Genomic DNA, 24,203 nt, shown 5'->3' with positions numbered 1-24,203 from the left:
TTATACTAAATGTTTTACTGACCTGGAACCTCACCACTACCTGCCTAAGAACCTGAATGCGTCCTCATCACTACCAGCCTAAATGTTTTACTGCCTGGAACGCGACCTCAATACCTTCCTCAGCAATTTACTGACCTGGAACTTTCCCCTGTTCTGCTCTCTCTTCACTTTCCCTCCACACAGGTAGAGCCACGCCCGGCCTCTCAGAGAGGGTGGGACTCCCTTCTGGCACCGCAACTTCACCTGCCAATCAAACACAACATAGTTTTAAAAGTGACACACTTTGAGGATAGAGGAAGCAACCACTTACAATAGCTTATTGTCACATCAGCTGTAATTAGAGGTGTTCTAGTTCCACACAAGCCCATGTGGAATTTGGTGTTTATTGTGCCCCGTTTTTCTTTTTTTACCACCATGATAGAACTGCTTTCATTAGCGTGATATGTTCCAACACTGAAGGGGAAATTACATAATAGATCAAGTGTTAGGGTTAGTTAATGGAGGGATATGGTTAGTTAATGGAGTGATATGGTTAGTTAACTGAGGGGTAGGGTTTTAATAGGTTAGGGTCAGTTCATACAGGGTTAGTTAATTGAGGGTTAGGGTTGGTCCTAATCAAGATAGGGTTAGTAAATAAAGGGTTAGGGTAAGGGAACAGAGGGTTAGGGTTAATTAATAGAGGGTAAGGGATGGTGAATCGAGGGTTAGGGTTAGTAAATAGAGAATCAGGGTCAGGGTTAGTTAATAATAATAATAATAATAATGATGCATTGAATTTATATAGCGCTTTTCTAGACACTCAAAGACGCTTTACAATGAAGGGGGGGACCTCACTAACCACCGCTAGTGTGTAGCACCCACTTGGGGGATGCACGGCAGCCAATCTACGTCAGAACAGTCACCACACACCAGCTTGAGATGGAGAGTGAGGGAATTAATGAGTCAGCCAATTATACAGGAGGATGATTAGGGGGCCGGATTGAATGAGCCTGGTTGGGCCAGGACACCGGGGAAACCCCTGCTCTTTTGCGATAAGTGTCCTGGGATCTTTAATGACCTCAGTGAGTCAGGACCTCGGTTTTAGGTCTCATCCGAAAGAAGTTAACTGACCTTCTTGTGTTTCTTGGCCATCCATTTGTCCCAGTGGTTGAGCATGTCCAGCCACTTGGCTTCTCGCTGCCTCAGAACCTCGGCAGGAACGTCCTCCGTCCTGGGGGTCAGAGGTCAACAGGGTTCAAAATCCTAACACATGCTGTCACATGCTGCGAGAGCGCAAATGATGTCTACACTGGGACAGAACTGAAAAGCGCTTTAATCCTTAATCACAGTTACTCCAATAGAGCGTATGCTTTTGCATGCTTTTCTATCAAAGCAAGTGGCTTTGGTAGAAGTGTAAATGTAATTTCACCTTTTTTTAGAACGGAGGCTTGAGTTATTTGTGTTTTTCTGTTTGTATACTTTGTGTTTATCCGTTGCAAAAAACATAGAGCAAGCTGGATCCATTTGTTCTCTAAGGCAGAACTTTGGACTGTTTTAATGGTCAACGTCGGCATAGTGAAGCCTCTTACTGTACCAGAGACAAGTCTCATATAGGAGACTATTACTGTACCATACACTAACTCATATAGCAGACATACTGTACAAGACATACTGTACATCTCAGCTTGAATTACACTATGGTTTTGTTGTAGAGCAATACAACCATAATCCTGGTGTGGCCTCAGTGTACAGTGAAAACACAAAGCAGGCCTAGAGATATTTATAAGAATCATGTGCAACTCCATAACAAAAAGGTATGTGCAACCAATTACTCTCTTTCTCTCTCTATGTGCGTGTGCAGGATGAACAATACCAATCCTTAACCCCACCCATAGAAAGCACACCCATGTATCTCCTCTCATAGCCAAAGGGTTAGAGGACTAAAGAAAAAAGCACAACAATGTATCTTCTCTCATGGCCACAAGGCATGAGGACTCCAGGGAAGAAGGAGGGGTGTTTTGAAAAGAGCGATGAGGTGTGGCGCTCTGCACACTTAATCACTTCCGGTATTAATTACTAATTATTATTAGAGATCCGGTTGAAATGTAGAGGACGGGGCCAAGATGGCTGACGTCTTGCCTCTTAACACAGGAAATCTAGTGTGGGACAAAGCAGTGGAAACAGCCGGTGAAGAACATGAGGGGAACAACAGGAAGCCACAAGGGGAACTTCCCCGGGTTCTGGCTTTTTATCACCATGCAGGATGATCTGAACAATATCACGCAAGGGTGGTATAGGCCAAGTTCAAATTAGACCAGCTCCAAGCAGAGACACAGAGAGATAGACACACACACACACACACACACACACACACACACACACACACACACACACACACACACACACACGCGCGCAATGCACACACGGTTCCAGAGGGGGAATTATGTGTCATTATCATCATGATATATTAGTTATGACTGTAATCTCAAGGTGTGAGAAGTTGATATGCAAGACTACTTTTGTCTAAACACATAGTATATGTTCATTCATGAATCTGAAATATTTAAGTATGACAAGTAGCTTCACTTAGGCTTTTGTGGTTGCTAAACTATTACGAATGATCAAAACGTCAATATTAACTTTTACCCTACAGCATATCATCTTTGTCCCCGACTCTGGGATACTAAAATGCTCTATTGCTACTGCGATGCAAGACCAATCTCAACCCACAGATACCCTAATGTGTTCATGTATCTCAGGACAACACTGGAAAGGACGGGTTGAGTGTTCCTCTGGTCTGACGCAAATTACATTTTTCGGTTAGAAAATGTCCTTCCTGACTAACGCTAACTCTAACAATCTGTTAAGTCTTTACTAATTCCAACCTTTTACCCATCAGTTTGCCGTACTTACTCTAAACCTATACACATCAGTTTAGACCTGACTCACCCTAACCCTATACACATCCCTCAAATCCTTATTAACCCTAACCCTATACAAATCTCCTCCATTTTCCCAGAGTAGATTCAGCTGCAGATACCATCAGCCACACAAATCGTTTTTTAGTAAAATTGAAAGGACATTTATGAGAGGATATTTATGTCCCTACACATAGTCTAAAGCAGTGGTTCCCAAACTGTGGTACGCGTACCCCCAGGGGTACGCCACGTGACACAGGGGGTACGCGAAAAAATTCAAAAGAAAAAAAATAAAAAACATCGTTTGTAAAGAGCGTCATTACATGTTTAAACCGGCGGATTAATAAGCGCCTGTTCACTCACTGTCATGCATAGACATGTATAGGCTACCCTCTGGTGGTCAGTGAATTAATTGTACTGCCGAAACAAACACGTTGCCCGCCGCCCGGCTAACCGCCGTAAATGGATAAATGGCTAAAAAGGATAAATTGCCCTTCCAGAGGGACATCCACTGCTGCCACCAGTCAGCTAACAGTCGAAGGTGCACTTTCCAGCGACAACAACCCAAATTATTCGTCACCTTCAACGTCGTCTACCTTTGACCGGGATGCTAGCGATGCACCTGTGGCTGGTCACACTGAGAGCATAGCCACGGACAGTGGTGAGGAGTCCGATGCAGAGCCTCCTGATGCGGGAAAGCATGCAGCGACGGGCAAAGGAACAACCTCGTCAAAAAGGCGAAAATATGATGAAAACTATATTGCTTTGGGGTTCACTAAGATTAATACTGGTGGATTTACTCGGCCACAGTGTGTTATATGTGCAAAAGTACTGTCTCACAACTCAATGAAACCGTCACTGTTGCGCAGACATTTAGAAACAAAACATGCTAATTTGAGAAACAAGCCACGGGAGTTTTTTGAGCGAGAATTGAGAGGACTTTCTACCAGTAAGACTTGCATACGGGAGACAGATACCGTTAATAGGAGCGGGCTACAAGCATCTTACATGGTGAGTTACAGAGTGGCTAAAACTGGCAAACCACACACTATTGTCGAGGACTTAATTGTCCCTGCTGCCATGGATATGGTCGGGACGATGCTGGGGGAAAAAGCCAAAAAAACTATACAGACCATGCCTTCATCCAATAACACTGTTTCTCGGAGAATCAGTGACATGGCCGAGGACGTGTTAAAACAACTACTACGTCGTGTACGAGCCAGTGAATTTTACGCGCTACAGCTGGATGAGTCGACAGATGTAGCCGGCCTGGCACATGTCCTGGTATATGTGCGATACATTCATGAAGGGACAATTAAGGAGGACATGCTTTTCTGCAAATCTCTGGAAAAAAGGGCAACTGGAGAGGACATTTTCAAAATGCTGGACACCTTTGTGACATCAAACGGACTTATGTGGACACATTGTGTTGGTATCTGTACCGATGGCGCACGGGCCATGTCCGGGAGACACAGCGGAGTAGTAACGCGCGTGCAAGCGGTTGCTCCTGATGCCACTTGGATTCACTGCAGCATCCACCGAGAGGCTCTTGCTGTCAAGGGAATGTCTGCCAGTCTGAAAAATGTTTTGGACACAACAGTGAAAATGGTGAACTTTGTGAAGGCCAGGCCCCTGAACTCTCGCATTTTTTCTGCATTATGCAGTGAAATGGGCAGCGATCATGAGACGTTGCTACTTCATACAGAGGTGCGCTGGTTATCAAGAGGCAAAGTATTAACACGTTTCTTTGAACTCAAAGATGAACTTAAGATTTTCTTCAGTGATCACAACTTTCATTTGTCTGAGCATCTGCACGATGAAAAGTTTCTTACACGCCTGGGTTATCTGTCCGATATTTTTTCTCGTCTGAACGAACTTAATCTTGGATTACAAGGGGTTTCAGCAACCATATTCAACGTGCGAGATAAAATTGAAGCCATGATAAAAAAGTTGAACCTCTGGTTAAACTGCACGGAGAACAACAACACAGAGGTCTTTCCCACGTTGCATGAATTTTTATGTGCAAATGAACTCTGCCTGACAGACAGCATGAAACACGAGATAACCGCGCACCTCCGTGAGCTGGCTGCACAGCTGCGCAGGTATTTCCCCGAATCTGACAGCTCAGACAGTTGGATACGTCATCCGTTTACAGATGTGCCTGCTTTCTTATCAACATCTGAACAGGAAAGTCTCATTGAGATCACAACAGATGGTTCCCTGAAAATGGAATTTAATCAGAAGCCACTGTCGGATTTCTGGATCGGACTGTGCACAGAATACCCCGTGCTGGCCAAACGCGCTGTTAAGACTTTGATGCCCTTTGCCACCACGTACATGTGTGAGAGTGGATTCTCAGCTCTGACAAGTATGAAAACAAAATACAGAGCAAGACTTTGTGTGGAGAACAATTTAAGACTCAGACTTTCTCAAATTCAGCCAGATATTGCAGACCTATGCGCATCCTCTCATGCACACCCTTCTCATTAAAGCTGCGGTGAGTTTGTAATTTAGTTTCAAGCGGTTTATAATTGAATATGTTCTAGAAATGTAGAAATGTTTGGTAGATTACTTTTTTCAAAAGTGAACTGGTGTTGCACACTAAAAATGCTGGTAAGAATTGATCCATTTGGTGAAAAATAAAATAATATAGAAATGTATAGAAATATGTGTGTGTGTGTGTGTGTGTGTGTGTGTGTGTGTGTGTGTGTGTGTGTGTGTGTGTGTGTGTGTGTGTGTGTATGTGCGTGCGTGCGTGCGTGCGCGTGGTGATGGTGGTGGGGGGACTTACAGACAGGTTTTTTGTGTGTGTGGTAGTAGGGGGTACATGGCTGGAGGTCAGATGTCTAAAGGGGTACGTGGCTGTGAAAAGTTTGGGAACCACTGGTCTAAAGTAATCTGGGATCCAGCAGTCCTACCCTGTTGTCGGATTTATGAGACTAGGCCTACAGTGATCTTGGATCCAGCATTACTACTATGTATTCTCAATAGTGAGACCGTGCCAAAATCTAAAGGGTTTAAATGATGTTGAAACCAAAGCAACAGATCCGTTTTGACAGAATAACATAGCATGACCTTTTATTAAGTCACAACCTCATGGTATAGACAGAATACCATACTTATTTTGGCATTAACCTCAAACAATTATTTATTTATGGATAAGGGTGATGTCAGTTTAACCAAATCAAAATTATGATAGGACATAGGCCAAACATTTGAATCTTTGACTGCTCTTTCCGGCTATTTACATCTCTCAAAAACATCCAAAGCCCCGTCTATTCCATGTACAAGATACACATACATACATATACATATACATATATATATATATATATATATATATATATATATATATCCATTATTATGGGGAGGAATATGACGGTTCCTGTAAATGACAGCAGGCTTATTCTGTTTAATTAAATATTTTTTTAAAATAAAAGTTTTTTTTTTACAAATACCACTTACGATTGTCCAGAATATTGCTGTGCACCCCCCATGAAGCCATACTTGTCGGTCTGTAGCTCCTGGGGGTCAGCAGAGTCAGGTCCAGACTCTGCTGGTCCAGACTCTGCTGTCAGGTCCTTCTCGCTGCCCGGTGGGAAACTTCCATTGCTTTGCTCGATCCTCGCCATTAACAACCATTAAGATAAACATGGGCTAGAAGTGACGTGTATTGACGTTTAGTATGATTGGAATGCCCTGTTTCCCTGCTCATTAGAATTACTACCTATGGTCAGTTAACTAGTCCCAACTCCTCCGGCTAACTAGCATTGCTACAGCTGTCTTGACGTCCTAACAACACTATAGCTAGCGCATAAGCTACCTTAATAGTAACATACAGTCGGCGCTTTTGGAGGTGAAAGACTATAATGTCCGTAGCCGCTTCGTGTTTAATGGCTAACCTGCTAGCATCACATCGCTGTCAGCTGACACACGCACCTTTCTCCTAAACCGCCTTGGTCAGAAACATGGCTGTCCGTAGGTTAAATTCATCTTTACGTAGGTATACTTATGGCCACTTGCTAAGCTAATAAAGCATCGACAGAAGTCACACTGCTGCCGCCTGCTGGTGACAAACAAAATGTTACCTTATTATTGGCATTGACACTGTCGCCACATCGCTACTTCTTATAATGAACACCATCTGCGACAATCCATTGTGGAATAATCTAGATGTAGCTAATTAATCAACTAAATAGCTAACATTTTTTTCCAAATTGTCTACCAGACACCATGTAGTAACTTATGTCTTATTGATTATACATGATGATGATTATATTTGTATGTAATCATTATTCGTTAAAGCCTAGTTTAAATTACCAAATCACCATTGAAATGTGTATATTATATTTTTCATATGTATTAGTAAAATAATTACGATTGGGCACCGTTTCTATTAAATCAGTACTGAATACGAAAAATTGCCTCAATATAAATTGTCAAGATAAAGGAATTAAAATCGTACATTTCGTTCAATAAAAAAAAACAGCACATTATGGCTACAGAGACTGTAAACATGTTAAGTATAAATACTAGACTCTTTATTTAAATATTGTACATCTTTTAAAACATATTTACATACATTAGACCTGTATTGTTACACTGTATACATACACGCATATCTTTTGTACACACAAACATCGCTTTCTGGAAGGAGGTCAAGCAAAAGCACCTTTTAAACTGTTCTATAGACAAGAGCGAGGTGGGCAGATCTCAATTACATCAACCTGGGCCAAAAAAAGGCATGTTTTTAGTATAGGTCTGCAGTTAAGGCTAAGCTCCCCCTTCTTGTTCAGTTACAACCCCCTGTGTGAAGACTGTCACTGCTCATGGCCAATCCATTTTCCCCACCACACACACACACACACACATACAAACACACTGAGTATTTCACCCATAATTCAATGTAAATTAACATTGTTAATCAAGAAGACAGTATCATAAGACAGGAATCATACAGTGAGTCAAGCTGTAACAGGTAATGCTTTCATGTAGTTAAGAAATCATGCAAAACTAAAGTAAAAAAGAAATTAAGGGGGGGTGAAAGAGAAAAACAAGTAAAGCATAAGATTATGGATACAAGAACCATTTTCAGTCACAAGTAGACTGTTATAAAAATATACGTGTTGATCTCCCCATGTTGTTTCATGCTGCACATCTGGACAACACTGTTGCATCCGGGACACGGCGGCGGGCTTAGCTATTGGCCTTTTGAAATTATTTCTAGTGTCAACAACAGTGGCACTATTGGTCTCTAAACATCTGGTGAACACCCTTGGTAGCGAGATGTGTAGCACAGTTTTTCTAATTACATGCTGTATATGGCTTTCTTTCTTTGGTTTGTTTAAACCGGCTTTGTAGATTAGTCAGCATTAACATTGAACAGATGCTCTAACTGGGTCACTTCACAAGCAGGGGAGGCCGACTGGGACACAAACAAGCTGCAGCTACCAGCAATATTATCGTATTCACGTGAAATTAATTGTATTGCTAAACAGTGTTTTTTAAATATTGAATGGAATTATTATATAAATGAAGTCTGTCTTTGGTGTGGCCATGGTTTAAGGATGACATCTGGAATAATACCCGGGTGACTGTTAAAACAAATGAGATGGACTCCCAGTATCAGAACTGGGTTATTCTTGTCTTTGATTCGTGTCAATTCTGGTACATACTTTTAAATACACTCACGCAAATCAAGAGAACCAAGTCTTAATGTACGCTGCAGTGAGAAATTTAAGTTACAGAAAAAAGAAGCAGCGAGAATTACATTCATAACCAAAAGAAACAACCAAAACAATAGGAAACTACTTTATCTCGTTTGTGTTGAGATAGGATTTCTGTTTTGTCATCCATCAGACTGTGAGAACCTAATGGCTTCCAATATTCACTCTTACAACTAAATAACCGTTACAAAAATAAAACTTTATTTTAATTCAGGCCTGACCTATAATTGCAGTCGTAGCATTTCCAGATGCTAGCTTTAGCATCATTGGCTAGCAAACATCAAATGTACATCATATACCCACACATTCAATGTTGCACTCTACCACATATTGGCCACACTCACCCACCCACAGAAGTCTAACATCCCCTCTACAACATATCCTAAATATCAGTCATGCTAAGTAAATTGTTCATTTCTACCGATGGAAGCGAGAGATTTATGAAGCTTACTTCCATAGTCATCCGTTCATTTTACAGATGCAAATGTTGCATGTGTACGTCATTCTCAACCGTATGTAATAATGCTTTACACCAAAACAAACATGGTAAGGCCAGAAGAGAAAACACAACAAAAAACAATATGTACAACTTAGGGAAAGACTGACAGTTCATAAACCTAGTGACAAACCAGATGAGACCTTCTATAGCAGGCGTTATTCAATATAATAATATATTCAATAGCAGGAGCTATTGAATATCATGTTTAGACAAGACAATTTAGAGCTGTTGGGGAAATACTAGCTAGCTACCCATACAAACACTCACTCGCCCATTTCCCTCTCTCTCCGAATCCTTAAGAAACATCTTCATCTTTCCAGATCAAATGCCACGCATACACAATTACTTTATGACACAGAGCTGACACAACTTCAGCGACAACAATAGAGACAGATCCATCACGCCACCCATTTCTTTCCAAACTCTTGAGAACCTGCAGACCACCATGTCCCATGTGACGATGGGCCATCACATCAAACATATCTCTCAGCCACAGAAACTTCTTCCAACACGACAGAACAACGTCCACTCTTCGCCATCGACCTCTCTTGCGAACCAAAATACACCCATGTATACCTGACAGCATTCGCACACACAAGCCAAAGAGTATCGCGAGCAGCATCGCCTAATGACCTGCTCGCTGGGCGTCCCTGCAGCTGTGGGGTGGTTACAGTACCGTTGTGTATAACTGAGGGCTCCGCTAACGTTAAGCCCTTTAACCATCAGAGGATACAGAGAACTGTCCATCGGCTGTTCCGTCATGATCCACATGAAGGGGTCTTAGCTGCCCTTTCCCCCCCTTCCCCGCTCAGGAGCCCGGTGAACCTTCGACCCGGCACAGGGCAGTGTGTGCGTGTGTTTGTGTGTGTGGGGGGGAAGGGGGTCGACTTGGCCAGAGAAGTAGAAGGAAGGACACAAGGGGTCACACATGCCCATGCCCACACGCACACACAGCACTCAGTCTGTGTATTCTGCAACAATAGACAGCAGCACCGTGATGTCATCTGGCTTCCCACCTGCAGCACAACAGAAGGGGGAGAAAGGGGGGAGGGGTCATTATTATTTAATGCTGCTAACGAGTCTTAAAATTGACGGGAGGGCATTTTGCCTCTGTGTAACCCGACGATAGGTCCACTGCTAAATATAATACTGTACCCCAGGGTGAACAAATAAATCGGATGTCTCACCTCGTACATTCAGACCGTTATCGCAGGCGAACTGTGCGAACGGGGACATGTAATTGGGGTCGTAGGCGAGGTCGTGCGCTTGCTTGGCGATGCTTTCTGCCGTCTGCAGGACGCTGTCGTAGTTTGTGGTCTGAAAAACAAATAAAGCGATTAGTACATGATGCATATCGTACATTAGACATTACAATGTCTGGTCGATGGTGTTGGTAGCTGTGTGGATTACTCTGCGCTTGTTGGAGTAATTTGCTGAAGAAGGCCTGACGTGGCTCCTCAACCAATAGCCTTTCTTCATTACGTACTCAACACGATAACATAACTATGGCATCTATCCTGGAGGACAGATCACATGCTGAATGTGTTCAGCAGAAGGGACCCCCTCGTGAAAACCCTCCGGCTCCCGATCCCACGAACCCACAACTCCACAGGTGAAATCGATCTAATTACAGAAGTCATGTGACCTTCACCGCAACACTTGGAATACCTTGAGCTTCTTGAGCTCCCGTAGGATCATGTAGTCGGGCATGTTGTCGAAGAGGCCATCGGTGGCCGTCAGGATGATGTCGCCCAGCTGCACATCGAAGGAGGCGCTGTCAGCAGCATCGGGGCTAGAGGAGGCAGACGGGGGGAAAGAAAGCAAGAAAGAAAGAAAGAAAAAGAGAGACACACACACACGTTAGGGTCAGCCAACCAGTGAAACAGGAGTGATGCAGATGGAAAAAGAGCAGCCATCAACTGTCCCTTTTCCATATACATATGCAGGGCTGGATTGACTCGGTTTAATGGTATGACAGCCCAGTGCGGCTGGGATTGGTGTCTCCATTACAACAGGGCTACCCGCTTGAATGTGTGTCTTTTAACGCACTCGCTAGAGTCGAGGGGGTTAAAAGCACCGCACAGTTTTTAAATACCTAAGCGTTTCTGGTCAACGGTCATAGGTCATGCTGGCAAGTCTAAATCTGAGAGGAACGCTTGTCTCTCACACACACCCTACTCAAATCAGTAGCAGCAAAGGAAGGTAAAGTCTGTAGCAGCATAGGAAGGTATAGTCTGTAGCAACATAGGAAGGTTAAGCAGCAGTTCCTTAGCAGCATAAGAAGCTAAATTTGTACACTATTGACCTTCGTGTGCTCGAGTGTTCCTTGAAAAAAAGGTGTCGACCATTTTGCTTTGACAGTTGCCATCGCTTATTTAAACGCTTCAGTTAGGTCTGGAATCTAGGGCAACAAATACAGCAGTCGGCGGTTTTCTGCAGGTGTCAATAGAAAAGATGAATGCTGAAGGTCTAGTGAAAACAACACACACGCTGTGTTGAGTGTCTGTTTTACCTCTTGGTAAAAATACAGCAACCCTTTATGTCCAATTCCTCACACTTGAATCAAATTTTGAGGTGGACAAATAAGAGTCCCAGAGAGCACTTATTCCACAAGAATAACACAGATGCATTCATTTATTTCCCGGTCATTTCTGCCCTTCAGCACTGAGGAGCTCACCTGTCACTGAGCACCACCCCCTCCACACCAGGGGGGGCGATGGAGAGCTGGAAGGGGGTGTTGAAGTAGTGCTGCTGCTCGTCCGACCGGTGCACCACCTCACCGCCCCGCACCACCAGGAAGCCCGAGTCGCCCAGGTTACACGTGTGGAGCTGGTGGCTCCGCCGGTCCAGCACCACGATGCAGGCCGTGCTGCTGCCTGCAGGAGACCAGGGGGGCGGGAAGTAGGGGGTCAGAAGGCTTGGAGGTCACAAGTAACATTTGATTGAAGGAGCACCTTCTGGGACAAGGGATACAACGTCAGCAAACATGATAGACGTCCCAAACACATATGGTCAAAACGGTTTAGGAATCGTTTAGGAATAGCATAGAAGTATGGAAACCAAAAATAAACCACAGACAGCCTGTCTAGAAGCTGGGTTTTTAAATGCTTCTTGCAAAAAAAGAGTGAGAGATTTTGCGAAACTTACAAATGTGAGAAAACTGTTTTAGACTCACAGGACAGGAAAGGTTCGCTAATATGGCATCCATCTTGGATAGCCATCGACAGGAAATATCAAATCAATACTAAAAGGTTCAATGGTTAATTGGTTCAATGAAGGTGCCTACTTCGGAGAAACCGTTACAACAGGACTTATACCATGGAGCTATAGCTTCTTAAAGCTGCTTGAATTATTCAAGCTCCACTCAGTCAAACACCAGCCCTTACCAACAGCATGTATACTCTATAGATGCTTCATAACCCCAAAGATAATGGGTTCATATAACCGAGGAAATTAGAAAACATTTGTGGATTTTAACGGCTGCTGAATCAGACCAACAGGCAGTTATTTCAATTTACATAAAACTTTGACGTGGTCCATGCATATCAGTTATAAATATCCCAACACTCTCGTATGAGTATACATTATGTTTTGGCTAGAAGATGGTGACCCGTCTAGATTATAGTACATGAAAAATAAGGAAATTGAGAAGAAATTAAGGCTATAATTGTAAGTCCCAGTCCCCAGTAGAGGTCAAACTAGGGCTGCTCGATAATGGGAAAAATCATAGTCGCGATTATTTTGGTCAATATTGAAATCGCCATTATTTAAATGATTATATTTGAGTTTGACAACATGTTGTATTTATTCAGCATGCGAAAAGACACAAAATGGTCAAAAAGAAAATGTTCCAATCTAAAATGATATACAGATATGCATCCAGCTGTTCTGCCCTTTCTATAAAACATTTATAAAAAATTAATTGTCTATTGTTAATTTTGAGATCGTTTGACGCTAAAATTCGACTAATCGCCCAGCCCTAGGTCTGGACCTGGAGGGACCTGGAACTGGAAGGACACGGACCTGGAAGGCCCGAACACACTTCTGGTTATGGCTTCCAAAATACAAACAGGCCACGTGAAAAGCTTTGGTCCAAGATCAAGAAGAGGGGTCTAATATGTTCCAGACATACCGCCACTGGGAATGGGACGGGTTGTTCACTCGTCGAGTTACGACCGCTTCACATCCATTTTTAACTCAGATGGTTCTGCCTGGTGGGCGGTGGAGCGTGAGTGACATGGTTCCGGCCTCCCGTTACTGCCCTGATGTCAGACTGTAGAAAATACCATGGGATCGATTTCAAAAGGCAGCGCACTACCCTGAAAGGTCTTCTCTCACATCCCTGCCATTTATTCATTAGGCAGATGCTTGGTTCTAGAGCAAAGGGTATCCAGTTAGATTTCCTTAGGAGAAAAGGGGCTGGGGGGCGTCTTGCTCAAGGAAGCCTACAGCTTTGGAAATTGGGGATCGAAACCTAGGACGTTAGTCAGTGTAGCCACGAGACTATCCTCACCAACCTCATCGCAATATCTGCCGAAAGGCCGATATCGATATGAACCTCAACAGTCATGCCTGTGCAACTACACTTTGAGCCATTACCGTCGGCAAAACCAAACAACCGAGCTTGTCACTTCAAAAGGAACAGAGAGTCTGTTATGAACCAGCACATACAGGCAACGTTGCTTCAGAACAAACAGTAGCGTCTAAACCAACACGTACAGACAAAGTGGCTTCAGAAGGAATAGTAGAGAGTCGGCTACGAACAAACACCGGGGTGGAGTACACTTTCTGCACACCATTTACTTAAAGTATTTCAAACCTTTTATCTGTTGCAATGCATCCAAAACAAGTTTTGGAACCTTTTAGTAACCCTGCAGGGCCCTCTGACTCATGATGTAGTTATGGCCCACTGTTCTCATGGATTCGCCCAGAGCCCAAAATGACTCACTCTGGAACTAACTTTATTATTGTACTCCCGCTGGATGGGCGTGTGTGTGTGTGTGGGTTAGTGTGTGTGTGTGTGTGTGTGTGTATGTGTGTGTGTGTGCGATTGCGAGTGTGTAGCTTTCTATGCCAGTGCGAGTGTGTGTGTTTGTGTTTGTGTGTGTGTGTCCTTTTCTGGGGCATTAGAATGTCAAAATATCCTTTTATAGTGAGACTGAAAGCCAAAGCAATTAACGTATGAACATGGCTCTTAATAGCTCAAATTTCCCTGCCATTATGACTAACCAATTACCGCCTCCGGCAGGGAGTCGCAAGCCAGACAAGAGCAGCCCCTTGTCTAGAGGAGACATGGAGGAGCCCGACAGTATGCATACAGCATGAGAAATATAACAAAGGACTCATGAAATCGACCGACAGTGACACCACAAGTGGGAGCGTTTATCCAGATGTGTGATGGATGTCCTACCAGTTGGTATAGTCCACAGTGTACCCAGATCTATCTATTATATCAGTTGGTACAGTCGACTGGGTGAGATGATCTATCCATACTACTAGTTGGTACAGGCCACAGTGTAGCCGTATATCTTTCCTACCAGTTGGTACAGTCCACTGTACAGCCAGTTCTATCTATCCTAGAGTTGGCACAAGCCACTGTTCAGCCGGTTCCATCTATCCTACCAGTTGGTACAGTCCACAGTGTAGCCATTTCTATCTATTCTACCAGTTAGTACAGTCCACTGGCTAAGCTGATCTATCGATACTAGCAGTTGGTACAGGCCACTGTACAGCCGGTTCCATACATCCTACCAGTTGGTTCGGTCCACTGGGTAAGCTAGACCTATCCCCCCAACCTGTTGGTACAGTCTACTGGGTAAGCTGATCTATCTATCCTTGGAGTTGGTACAGTCCACTGGGTAGCTGTATCCATCTCTCCTACCTGTTGGTGCAGTCTACTGAGTGAGCTGATCCATCTATTCTACTAGTTGGTCCAGTCCACCAGGTAGACCTTCAGGTAGATCAGCTGCGAGGTGAAGGACGTGCTCACCTAACAGCGGGACTTTGTTCTGCAGGAGCTCGTAGTACCCAGAGGTAAGGATGCCCACGGGCTGGCTGGGCACGAAGCGCCCCTCCTTTACCAGCCGCTCGCACGTCCGCATCAGGGTGGCGGAGAACTGGGAGGGGTCCACGCCGTAGTCACGCCAACCACCGACGCCATCTGCCACACCTTGAGATGATATATAGAACATACAGGAGATATGTTTTGAATGAGTTGTACTGTCTGTTTCAATAGCACCCTGACATGAGGAGAATATACCTTTGGGCATCCTAACAGAACGGTTTGTATTTATTTTAGAACTAGTGGACAACTTGTGAACGAGGAATCAAAGTCCAAAATCGAAATGATCACGCTCCTATCTGAATATAAAAACATGGCTTGTCTATGCCGTGGCTAGGTTAACCGAGGGGAAATAAATATTTATTCTCATGGCTGTTTGGCGGAGCGAAAGCACTAGGGGGCTAACGTGTGAACATTGAAGGTTGTGACCACACAGACCAAACATTGCAAGAGCAAAGGGGAAACTACGATTCGTACTCAAATAAGTCAAACGCGTCGTTCTGGATGAATTGCGTAGAGCGATGACGTAATGACCACCGGGCACCGTGCCCAGACTGGCGTGCGGACAGAGCAGACACTGTGCACGCGGCTGCAATACTACGCCACGGTATGTGGCACGTGAGCCCGGTGCGACCGCACAGACGAGGACGTCGGCCCGTATGTCGACTGTTCCTCGGGGAGGATTTTTTAGTCAAAGACAAATAAACTACAGTAGAAATAGAAAAGGCAATGAACACCAAGTGGTTGCCAAACGCTGTTTTGTTGGCTAGACCCTTCAGCGCCCGCAAAAGCATTTGTCCTCAGCTACACTGCTACAACCATTAGCAACATGGCTGCCTCCACTGTCAACCATTCTGACCTTTATAAGACATTGTAAATATAAGTCTTACATACATATTTAGTGCAGTTGTACAGATCCAATCACATATACATAAGCGTATTACAAAACTGCTCCCGCAATGCCCAGGTTCTGAACGGAGTGTCTGGGTGAAAGGTCGCCGCTTTACCCACGATTACCCTTAACACATGCTTTTCCCTCCCGGTGTTCACACATATTCTTTTATTGAGGTTTCCAACGAATATTTTGGTGTACAGTTGTATGTTATGAGTCATTCGTTCTTCATGACAACCATCACATTACATATTATAGCCCAGCGGAGGACGAGAGGCTGGTCGTGTTTTCATCTGAGTGTGTGATCACGTGCTGGATCACTGAAGGTCATCCCCAACCCTAACCCAGACGGTCATCCCTAACCCCAAAATATTATATATAATCCTAACCCTGAAGGTCATGCATAACCCTAACCAGGAGGTCAGACAGACAGACACTAGCTGACATGTCTGCACGGTCCACACGTGAGTGAGCACAACTAGTAGTGAATGCAACAACAGAGGTACATTTGTTAACAACGGGGGGGGGGGGGGTGCTTACCCAACACATCGGCCGCTTTGTGCCGCGCTATGAAGCAGGCGTCGTCCCCGTAGCACATCCCTTTCTTCAGGATCCCCTTACGGAAGTCCTTTCCAAAGCCATAACTAGCGGTGACCAAACTGTAATCTCGACCGTCGGTTTGAGAGAGTCCCCCGAGGACCGCCCTGGCCACCAGTCTCCCGTACGATAATACAGACAACATGCCCCAAGGACCCACAACCCGTCTTTAAAACCCAAACAACCTTATAGCCTTCCCACGTCGCGCACTAGAGGATCTGGGCCTGGTTCCGTTCAACACAGCCCATTTCCACCGTATGAAACTAGTATTATACCGCGGTAAAGCAGTCGCGAAGATCCCACGGTCCGTACTATTGTCCGACGTCTATGTTTTATTAGATAACAACAGAGTTCCTCCGGTGTGCACTATCCTCCCCGACATGTTTCTCATCCACTAGGGTGTCACGACTTGCAGTGTGTACGACACAGACGGCTGCGCGCGCAGAGCGCGTGGGTGCGCTTGATAGTTCTACCGAGTGCACCGCGTGCGGCGCCTCACCTCTTGAGTCTTGACTTGTGCGTTAGCTCTCTGTGACATAATCGGGGAACTTGGTGATTATAAACTGTTGGCCAATATAGTCAGTGAAATGCAATTATGATATTGTGGATACGCACGATAAATAACCAACACGTACTCACAGAATACAATAACACTTCTTATCGTAAAATGTATTATTATCTAAAATATTTGACGAATCACAGCATCAAATGAGTTGGCAATAAATGTATTAAGTGTATTCATTAATTAAATATTGTAATCGAGACAAGTAATTCATTCATTATTCGATTAACAATCATCTCTATTGTCGAAGCTGGTCCCAACCGCAAGTCATCCAAGGGATCCACCCCTTTCACCCTGATTATCGAGGACGAGGAATCAAAGGCACCTCACCAGTGCCTGAAATTCAACAAACTAGTTCCCAGCAGTGGACGACGTCGTATCACGGAAAATATCCGGGAATAACAGATTGGATTCAAGTTTTTGGTAAGGTAGACGTGAATGCTCTTCGCATTTATTCTATCTATCTGTTCTATGTATTATGGTTATGTAGATTATACTATGTATACTCTTTAGCTTTAAGGTAATTATCTGTTATTTTGCCCGTTATAACGGTATGTTAGGGTGTCTTCAGTATAACGTCATGGTGTCGTTATTATTAAATAGATTGGTTCATCCACCAGCAGAATAGATCTTTCACTCATTTGAAATTCAGATTGTTTGAAATCACGAATTCGCTTCACGAATATTGTTGTCCAGTAGAACCCAATCGTTTATTTCTTACATCGTATCCCGTCTTTACATTATGTAGCCCATATTAATATACACACACGCGCACATATATATGACCGATCGGGTTTTATTCATATATTTATTTTGATTATTTAGCTATAATATGTCAGAATCTGTGTTCTGATAAAACGCTGATACATTATGGTTATGGATACATTTTCTTGTATTAATACCGGGATGCAGGCCTAAATCCCCAGGATGCAATGCCTATTTGTTTCAAAGTATATTAAAGCGGCTTTGACGTTTTCATTTACAGAGGCATGATGAAGAGTGTGGCGCTTCTGTGTCTGCTAGCCATCGCCCTTCTGGTCTCTGAGCCCGCATGGGCTAAGAGGGGCAGCAGCAGCGGCGGATCAAGGTCCTCATCCGCAACCCGAACAAAAACGCAGTCTGGAAACCAAAAACCTAGTCGATCGCCTTCGACTCCCAATAGAAACCAACCCAACCCATATCCGGCCGGTGGGAGCTACCCTCATCCCCCTCCCAAACAGAAGCCAGCTCCTGGAAGTTACCCTGGGGGTGGCAGTTACCCTGGTGGAGGTAGTTACCCTAAACAGAACCCAGGAAGAGCCAATCCCGCGGGCCAGCCCAACCAGAACCCTGCTGGTGGATACCCCAACCAGAACCCTGCTGGTGGATACCCAAACCAGAACCCAGGCAGGGCCAACCCAGGCTATCCCAACCAGAACCCTGCTGGTGGATACCCCAACCAGAACCCTGCTGGTGGATACCCCAACCAGAACCCAGGCAGGGCCAACCCAGGCTATCCCAACCAGAACCCAGCTGGTGGATACCCCAACCAGAACCCTGCTGGTGGATACCCCAACCAGAACCCAGGCAGGGCCAACCCAGGCTATCCCAACCAGAACCCGGGTGGTGGATACCCCAACCAGAACCCTGGCCGAGGGTATCCACCCCAGTACCCAGGCGGCGGCGGGTACCCAGTGGCCGGGGGCTACCCAGGGGCCGGGGGCTACCCAGGAGGGTACCCGGTCCAAGGGGCTGGAGGACAAAGATGGGGTCAACCCGGTGGATACCCGGGCGGCGGCGGGTACGGCGGAGCAGGAGGGTACCCCGGTGGTGGAGGGGGGTACGCAGGGGGAGGAGCAGGCGGCTACCCCAACTGGAACCCCAACAATAAGATCCTCAGTCCCCGGTACGGCGGAGGAGGGTACGGAGGCGGCGGGGGACACGGCATGGGAGGGGGTTCCCCGTTCTCGCACTCTGTTCAGAACAACGGCTTCAACCCGTCGCAGCAGTCCAGGGGCTTCGCCAAGAAGGCCATGATGGCGGCAGGCGTGGGGGCCGTGGCCGGCATGGCGGTGGGCTACGGCCTTGGGCGTTTCCCCCGGCCCCACTTCAACTTCCGCAACCCGGAGGAGGAGAGGAACTACAACAGCTACATGTACCGCCGCTACGGCACCAACTCCACGGACGAGGTGGACTACGGCCGCGACTACGCCTACAAGCCGCCGCCCCGCGCCCAGCCCTACGACAGCTTCATGGCCAACTGCATGAAGCGCACGGACCTCCTGCAGGACAAGACGCCAAAGACTGAGTCTGACGAGGATCTGGTGGGCATCGAGGCCATCGGGTACCCGGCGCTGATCGATCAGGTGAAGTCCCGGATCTGCGTGGAGAACTACATGGAGTACTCTGCGGCGTTCCTGAAGAAGGCCGAGCCAGAGCCGCGCTCGGATCCTCGTCCCGAAGGTAGGATGCCGCTGAACGCAGCAGGGCAGCTGTACGCCTCGCTCCTCATGCTGCTGTGTAGCGTCTTCGTCCTGCACTGAGCACCCCCCCCCCCCCACCCTGTCTGTCCCTCCTGTCACTCCTGTCCATCTGTCACTCCTGTGTCGTCACTGTGGTCTCCCATCGGTGCGTTGTCAATACTGTTACTCTGTCTTGCACTCGTTTCATTTATAATGTGTATATGAACACTCGTCGATTTAACCTGTTAATCCATCGACTGGAAATCATTTGGATGGTAGGTTTTATTTACTTTTGATATTCGGGTTAATCATCTCTGTCGATATTCAAGTCAACTTCTCAAACATGCTGATGGTACCAAGTAAGCAATCAGTTATGTCAACATCAGGGACTGCAGCTTTTGATGAGCATCTGCCGCTAATTATGTCATTTTAAAGAATGATTTGTAAATTATTCAAAAGGAATCAACAATGACGTGATCATCAATTTCAATTAGAAAGGGAGAGATGCTGTGTGTGTATATATGATTAAAGATTTACTGAATCTAAGTTTCATGAAGTTGCACTAAAAATAAACAGAAATTATTGAAATTTCACTACTATAATTTGACGAGTATAATTGTACTAGTATAATTGCACTTTTTAAAAGGAGCTTCTCTGCACTCCTTGTTTGAGGTACTGGATATTATGCAGATTTCATGCTACAAGTGTAATTGTTTCCTTTGGCTGTTCTAGTTATCTCGTTCATAATATGATGAATCACATTGAATGTTATGTATATATGCATTTTGTTATCATTTGTCATGGATTGATATATAAATGGTAAATGTTCTGCTGTTTAAATATCCTTACTTACAGAAATGACTACGGCTTTTAAAGGCATGCTGCGCAGGATATTTTCCTACTTTATAGCTATTTTCAGTTGAAACACAAACAAACAAAAATATCTTATCTGTCTAGCATTGCACTGCTAAATCTTAATAATTTGCTTTTCTGTCAACAGCCATATAATACAATGTTGCAAAACAAGTTAAGGATTAGAAGTCATTACTGACCAAAACATTATAGCCACAAACTGTTTTATTAAGAATACAATATGTAAGAGTGTCTGATATGAGACATAAGTAATTAAACTCTAACGCATCCTCCGAATTAACTTGACCTCACCTAACATATGAACTAACTTTTTTAAACCATTCATAATATCTCCGTACAAAAGTAGTTTGTCAGACCAGAACTGGAATTGTTTTCCAATGCCCTATTATGTTGTTTAACCTCTAGAAGTGCACTTATTATTCTTTATTAAGGTGTTGCATTAGTGCTGTTGTTGATCATTTGTCGAGCATGTAGACATGTTTATGAATTTCTGGTGGCTACTATCAAGGGTATTTAATCTTATGTATGAATTTTAAGTTCACTAAGTTCACTGTTTTCCCTGCCTGCCATATATATAAAATACTAATAAACAACAAAAAATGTACATCCATTTTGATTTTTTCTGATATATGTAATAAAACAAAATATTAAATATTAGAATTGTTCGATTATTAGAATTATTATAATTCAAGGTGTAGAGTACAGTACTACGTGCAGCCCTGTGATAACTTTTATAAAACATGTATATGTTGAACACAAGCTGATAGTAAACACGCTCACCCTTGGACTATTGTGCAACAGGCTTTTCATTAAAGTAAAATAGGACCTGTTGTTTTGCAACCTATTTAAATCGCAGGCATAGGATGGCAGGAAAGCGGCTTATTATTTGTTATGTTATTGTTCTATCTAATGTGCTCTATAAATATATTCGATTTTATTAGTTAGTTAGATTACAGTTCAATTGTTTCAACATTGTTTTTCTCATGGTTGACATCTCAAGTGTTTTTATCCAGCCTTACCTTGTTTGAAGTGACCACAACATATATTTAGGTATAGAAAGACCACCAGACCAGTGATCACAACATATACCGTATATCTATTGACCACCTGACCAGTGAAGAAAACCTATATCTAGGTAAATAAAGACCACCTGAACATTGAACACAACATATATTTAGCTGTATTAAGACCACCTGAACAGTGAACACAACAAATAGCTAGTATACATAGATCACCTGAACAGTGAACACAACCTATATCTGTTATAGTATGTAGACCACCTGACCAGTGATCACAACCTAAATCCAGTTTATAAAGACCACCTGACCAGTGATCACAACGTATATTTAGGTATATACAGGTCCCAACAGGGCTGTAGACATGCGCATTGAAATAACAAACCTCAAAAGAACCAGTTTGTTGGTCAGCAGATCATTTTAGGTCTAGCCAATTCTCAAAAAAAAAGAAGAGGGAACTTGCTTAGGGAGCACGAGACAGCACATGAAGCCCTCTTAAACCCAAGATGTTTTCAAAGAAAAGCCACCAATTCAAAATAAAAATAAAATATATGAAAAACCTCAGTTCTACTGAACCAGGGGGAAGGGAAACATGGTGGTGTCTTGTGTTACCATTCGTGTGTTGCCGTACAGTGTTATTATAGACACTTTGAACAGTGTGTATAATAACGTCTCTTTGCATCTCGCCACACCTGCTCCATGTTAATCGATAAGTTTGTCAGGTTCAGTGTAGAATGTAGAACACTGAAAGAGTAGGCGTGCTATTTATGTAAGAAAGGATAACAACAACGTTGTTAAATTCACTTTATTAGCAAATCCTGTGGATTATTGTTTCCACATTGTAAACCAGGCCGCAGCAGTTTGTACGCACAAAGGTCTGGATGCGCCCCGGTCGTGGGGGGCTGCCTTCTACAGACCCCTGATCCAGGCCACAGACAGGTAGACCATCACCGACCCCACGGCCCAGAAGAGGCTGTCTGCCTGAGCCGCGGGGGCAGAAGACTTCACCCGGTAGCTGTTCTTCACTCCTTGACTGTCACGCTTGTGGTCCTTCTTACTGCTGGAGCCGTGGTGTCCGATGCCAAACTTCGGCCGGCCCCAGGACCCCAGGCCAAAGCCGCCTACCGCTCCGGCGGCCGCGGCTCCTGCCAGCTTCAGTCCTTGCTTGGGGGAGAAAAGGCTCTTCTTGGTGGGCTGCTGGGCGGGAGCATTCCCTTTCCCCTCGCTCCCCTCCTTCTTACCGCCCTTCCCTTTGCCTTTGAAGAAGCCGCCGAGGCCACCGCTACGCTTGGACTGGACGAGGGGGCACAGCGTGGCCAGAAGCAACGTGCACAAGCACAGCACCGTGAGCTTTTGTTGACCGTTCATGGCCAACGTCGCTTGCTGTCAATACAATCAGAAGAGACGGGCCACAACAGTCAACAATACTATACGAGTAGTACTACAACTACAAATAATAATATTCCTCTTATTACAATGAATAATAATGCTATACTTCTACCACCAATTAATAATAATATTACTCCTGTTACTAAGAATAAGAATACAATACTACTACTACAACTAATAATAATATTACCCCTGTTGCTTTGAATATGCATACTATACTTCTACTAATAACAATAATTATATTACTCCTGTTACTTTGAATAAGAATACTATACTTTTACTACTAATAAAAGTCAAGTCCATTGTATTTGTATGGCTCTTAATCACAGTAACAGCCCCAAAAGGCTTTACAGGCCATATATTGATGAAACCCCTCTCCGTATAGCCCTCAAAGGCTGGGATAAACAAAAGTAACTAGGAATAAAAGTAATAAAATAAACTCCTACGACTATGAGTAAAACTATTACTCCGGAAAATGACAATGACAAGTACTTTTACACAGACACACCCACCAACAACTCACACACATGCAAAACACACACACACACAAACACACACACGCGCACACACACACACACACACACACATCTCGCATAGACACACACACACACTCAAAAGTGTGTAAGACACACATAAACACGCAAACACACACACGTGTCACACATACATACACACACACACACACACACACACACACACACCGAGTAGTTGGCTGCTGTGGGTAAACGGACATTAAGCCACCTGTCATCGCTCAATACAAATCAAAAGCTTCGAGCCACATGGTCTCTAGAGAACAATACAGCATCCAGAACCCTCCCTGCATTCTGTCCACACAGGGATTCAGGCATTGTGTGGCATATGTACACTACCATTATACAACGCTGTGCCTCTATTAACTCCTAGTCAAATAACATTTGATCAAAATAAATACAAAAATACGTAAAAACAACACAAACATACATCACTATAGTACACACAGGCAATGTATAACATCTATATTCACATGGAGCAGGATTATAATGGAAATTGAATATGATATTGTTCCCCCCCTTCATGTCATCCTACATAATAATGCAATGGTTGGAATAAATGCTAAACATATAACATTTAAATACATAAATAATATTATATCAAAAAATTGAAAACATATTTACCTTTCTGAATAATCACAGGGAGAATTTTCAGTCAAATCACACCCATGTCAGGGCAGCACATAGTGGTTCCCACGACGACCATGTCCACATGTGTTG

General features: G+C 44.2%; 3 protein-coding genes across 3 annotated transcripts in view; 1 reads left to right on the top strand and 2 right to left on the bottom strand.

Moving 5' to 3' along the window:
* Positions 1 to 6,880, bottom strand: part of LOC307074174 (TBC1 domain family member 10A-like) — a 14,171-nt gene extending 7,291 nt beyond the window's left edge. The window contains exons 1-3 of the mRNA XM_079734198.1: positions 6,363 to 6,880; positions 1,111 to 1,210; positions 136 to 243 (exon numbers count right to left, since the gene is read on the bottom strand). Coding sequence (XP_079590324.1) covers positions 136 to 243; positions 1,111 to 1,210; positions 6,363 to 6,529 — 375 coding nt within the window. The 5' untranslated portion in view covers positions 6,530 to 6,880. The remainder of the gene's footprint in view (positions 1 to 135; positions 244 to 1,110; positions 1,211 to 6,362) is intronic.
* A 536-nt stretch (positions 6,881 to 7,416) lies between these two features.
* LOC307074478 (protein phosphatase PTC7 homolog) lies at positions 7,417 to 17,061 on the bottom strand. Its single transcript, XM_079734642.1, has 6 exons — positions 16,616 to 17,061; positions 15,112 to 15,291; positions 11,800 to 11,998; positions 10,791 to 10,914; positions 10,310 to 10,439; positions 7,417 to 10,138 (listed from the first exon to the last, which is right to left on the bottom strand). Exons 1-6 carry the CDS (start codon positions 16,815 to 16,817, stop codon positions 10,080 to 10,082), a joined length of 894 nt encoding a protein of 297 aa, XP_079590768.1. The 5' UTR covers positions 16,818 to 17,061; the 3' UTR covers positions 7,417 to 10,079.
* A 484-nt stretch (positions 17,062 to 17,545) lies between these two features.
* On the top strand, positions 17,546 to 21,152 carry LOC307074694 (uncharacterized protein). The gene is made up of 2 exons (XM_079734962.1): positions 17,546 to 17,657; positions 18,220 to 21,152. The coding sequence occupies exon 2, from the start codon at positions 18,224 to 18,226 to the stop codon at positions 19,754 to 19,756; it is 1,533 nt and encodes a 510-aa protein (XP_079591088.1). The 5' UTR covers positions 17,546 to 17,657; positions 18,220 to 18,223; the 3' UTR covers positions 19,757 to 21,152.
* The last annotated feature ends 3,051 nt before the right edge of the window (positions 21,153 to 24,203 follow it).

Source organism: Pollachius pollachius (assembly GCF_949987615.1).
Source record: "Pollachius pollachius genome assembly, chromosome: 4".
NCBI lineage: Eukaryota > Metazoa > Chordata > Actinopteri > Gadiformes > Gadidae > Pollachius > Pollachius pollachius.
The sequence above is the reverse complement of the archived record's forward strand: the minus strand, read 5'-3'. Positions and strand labels throughout refer to the sequence as shown.

What these genes read in the sequence shown, in the direction of transcription:
- LOC307074478 (XM_079734642.1), bottom strand. Translation starts at nt 16,817, where the DNA reads ATGTTGTCTGTATTATCGTACGGGAGACTGGTGGCCAGGGCGGTCCTC. An exon ending in CAAAGCGGCCGATGTGTTGG is followed by an intron (nt 15,292 to 16,615) that starts GTAAGCACCCCC and finishes TATCATCTCAAG; the next exon opens with GTGTGGCAGATGGCGTCGGT. An exon ending in GGGAGCTCAAGAAGCTCAAG is followed by an intron (nt 10,440 to 10,790) that starts GTATTCCAAGTG and finishes TTTGTTTTTCAG; the next exon opens with ACCACAAACTACGACAGCGT.
- LOC307074694 (XM_079734962.1), top strand. Translation starts at nt 18,224, where the DNA reads ATGATGAAGAGTGTGGCGCTTCTGTGTCTGCTAGCCATCGCCCTTCTG.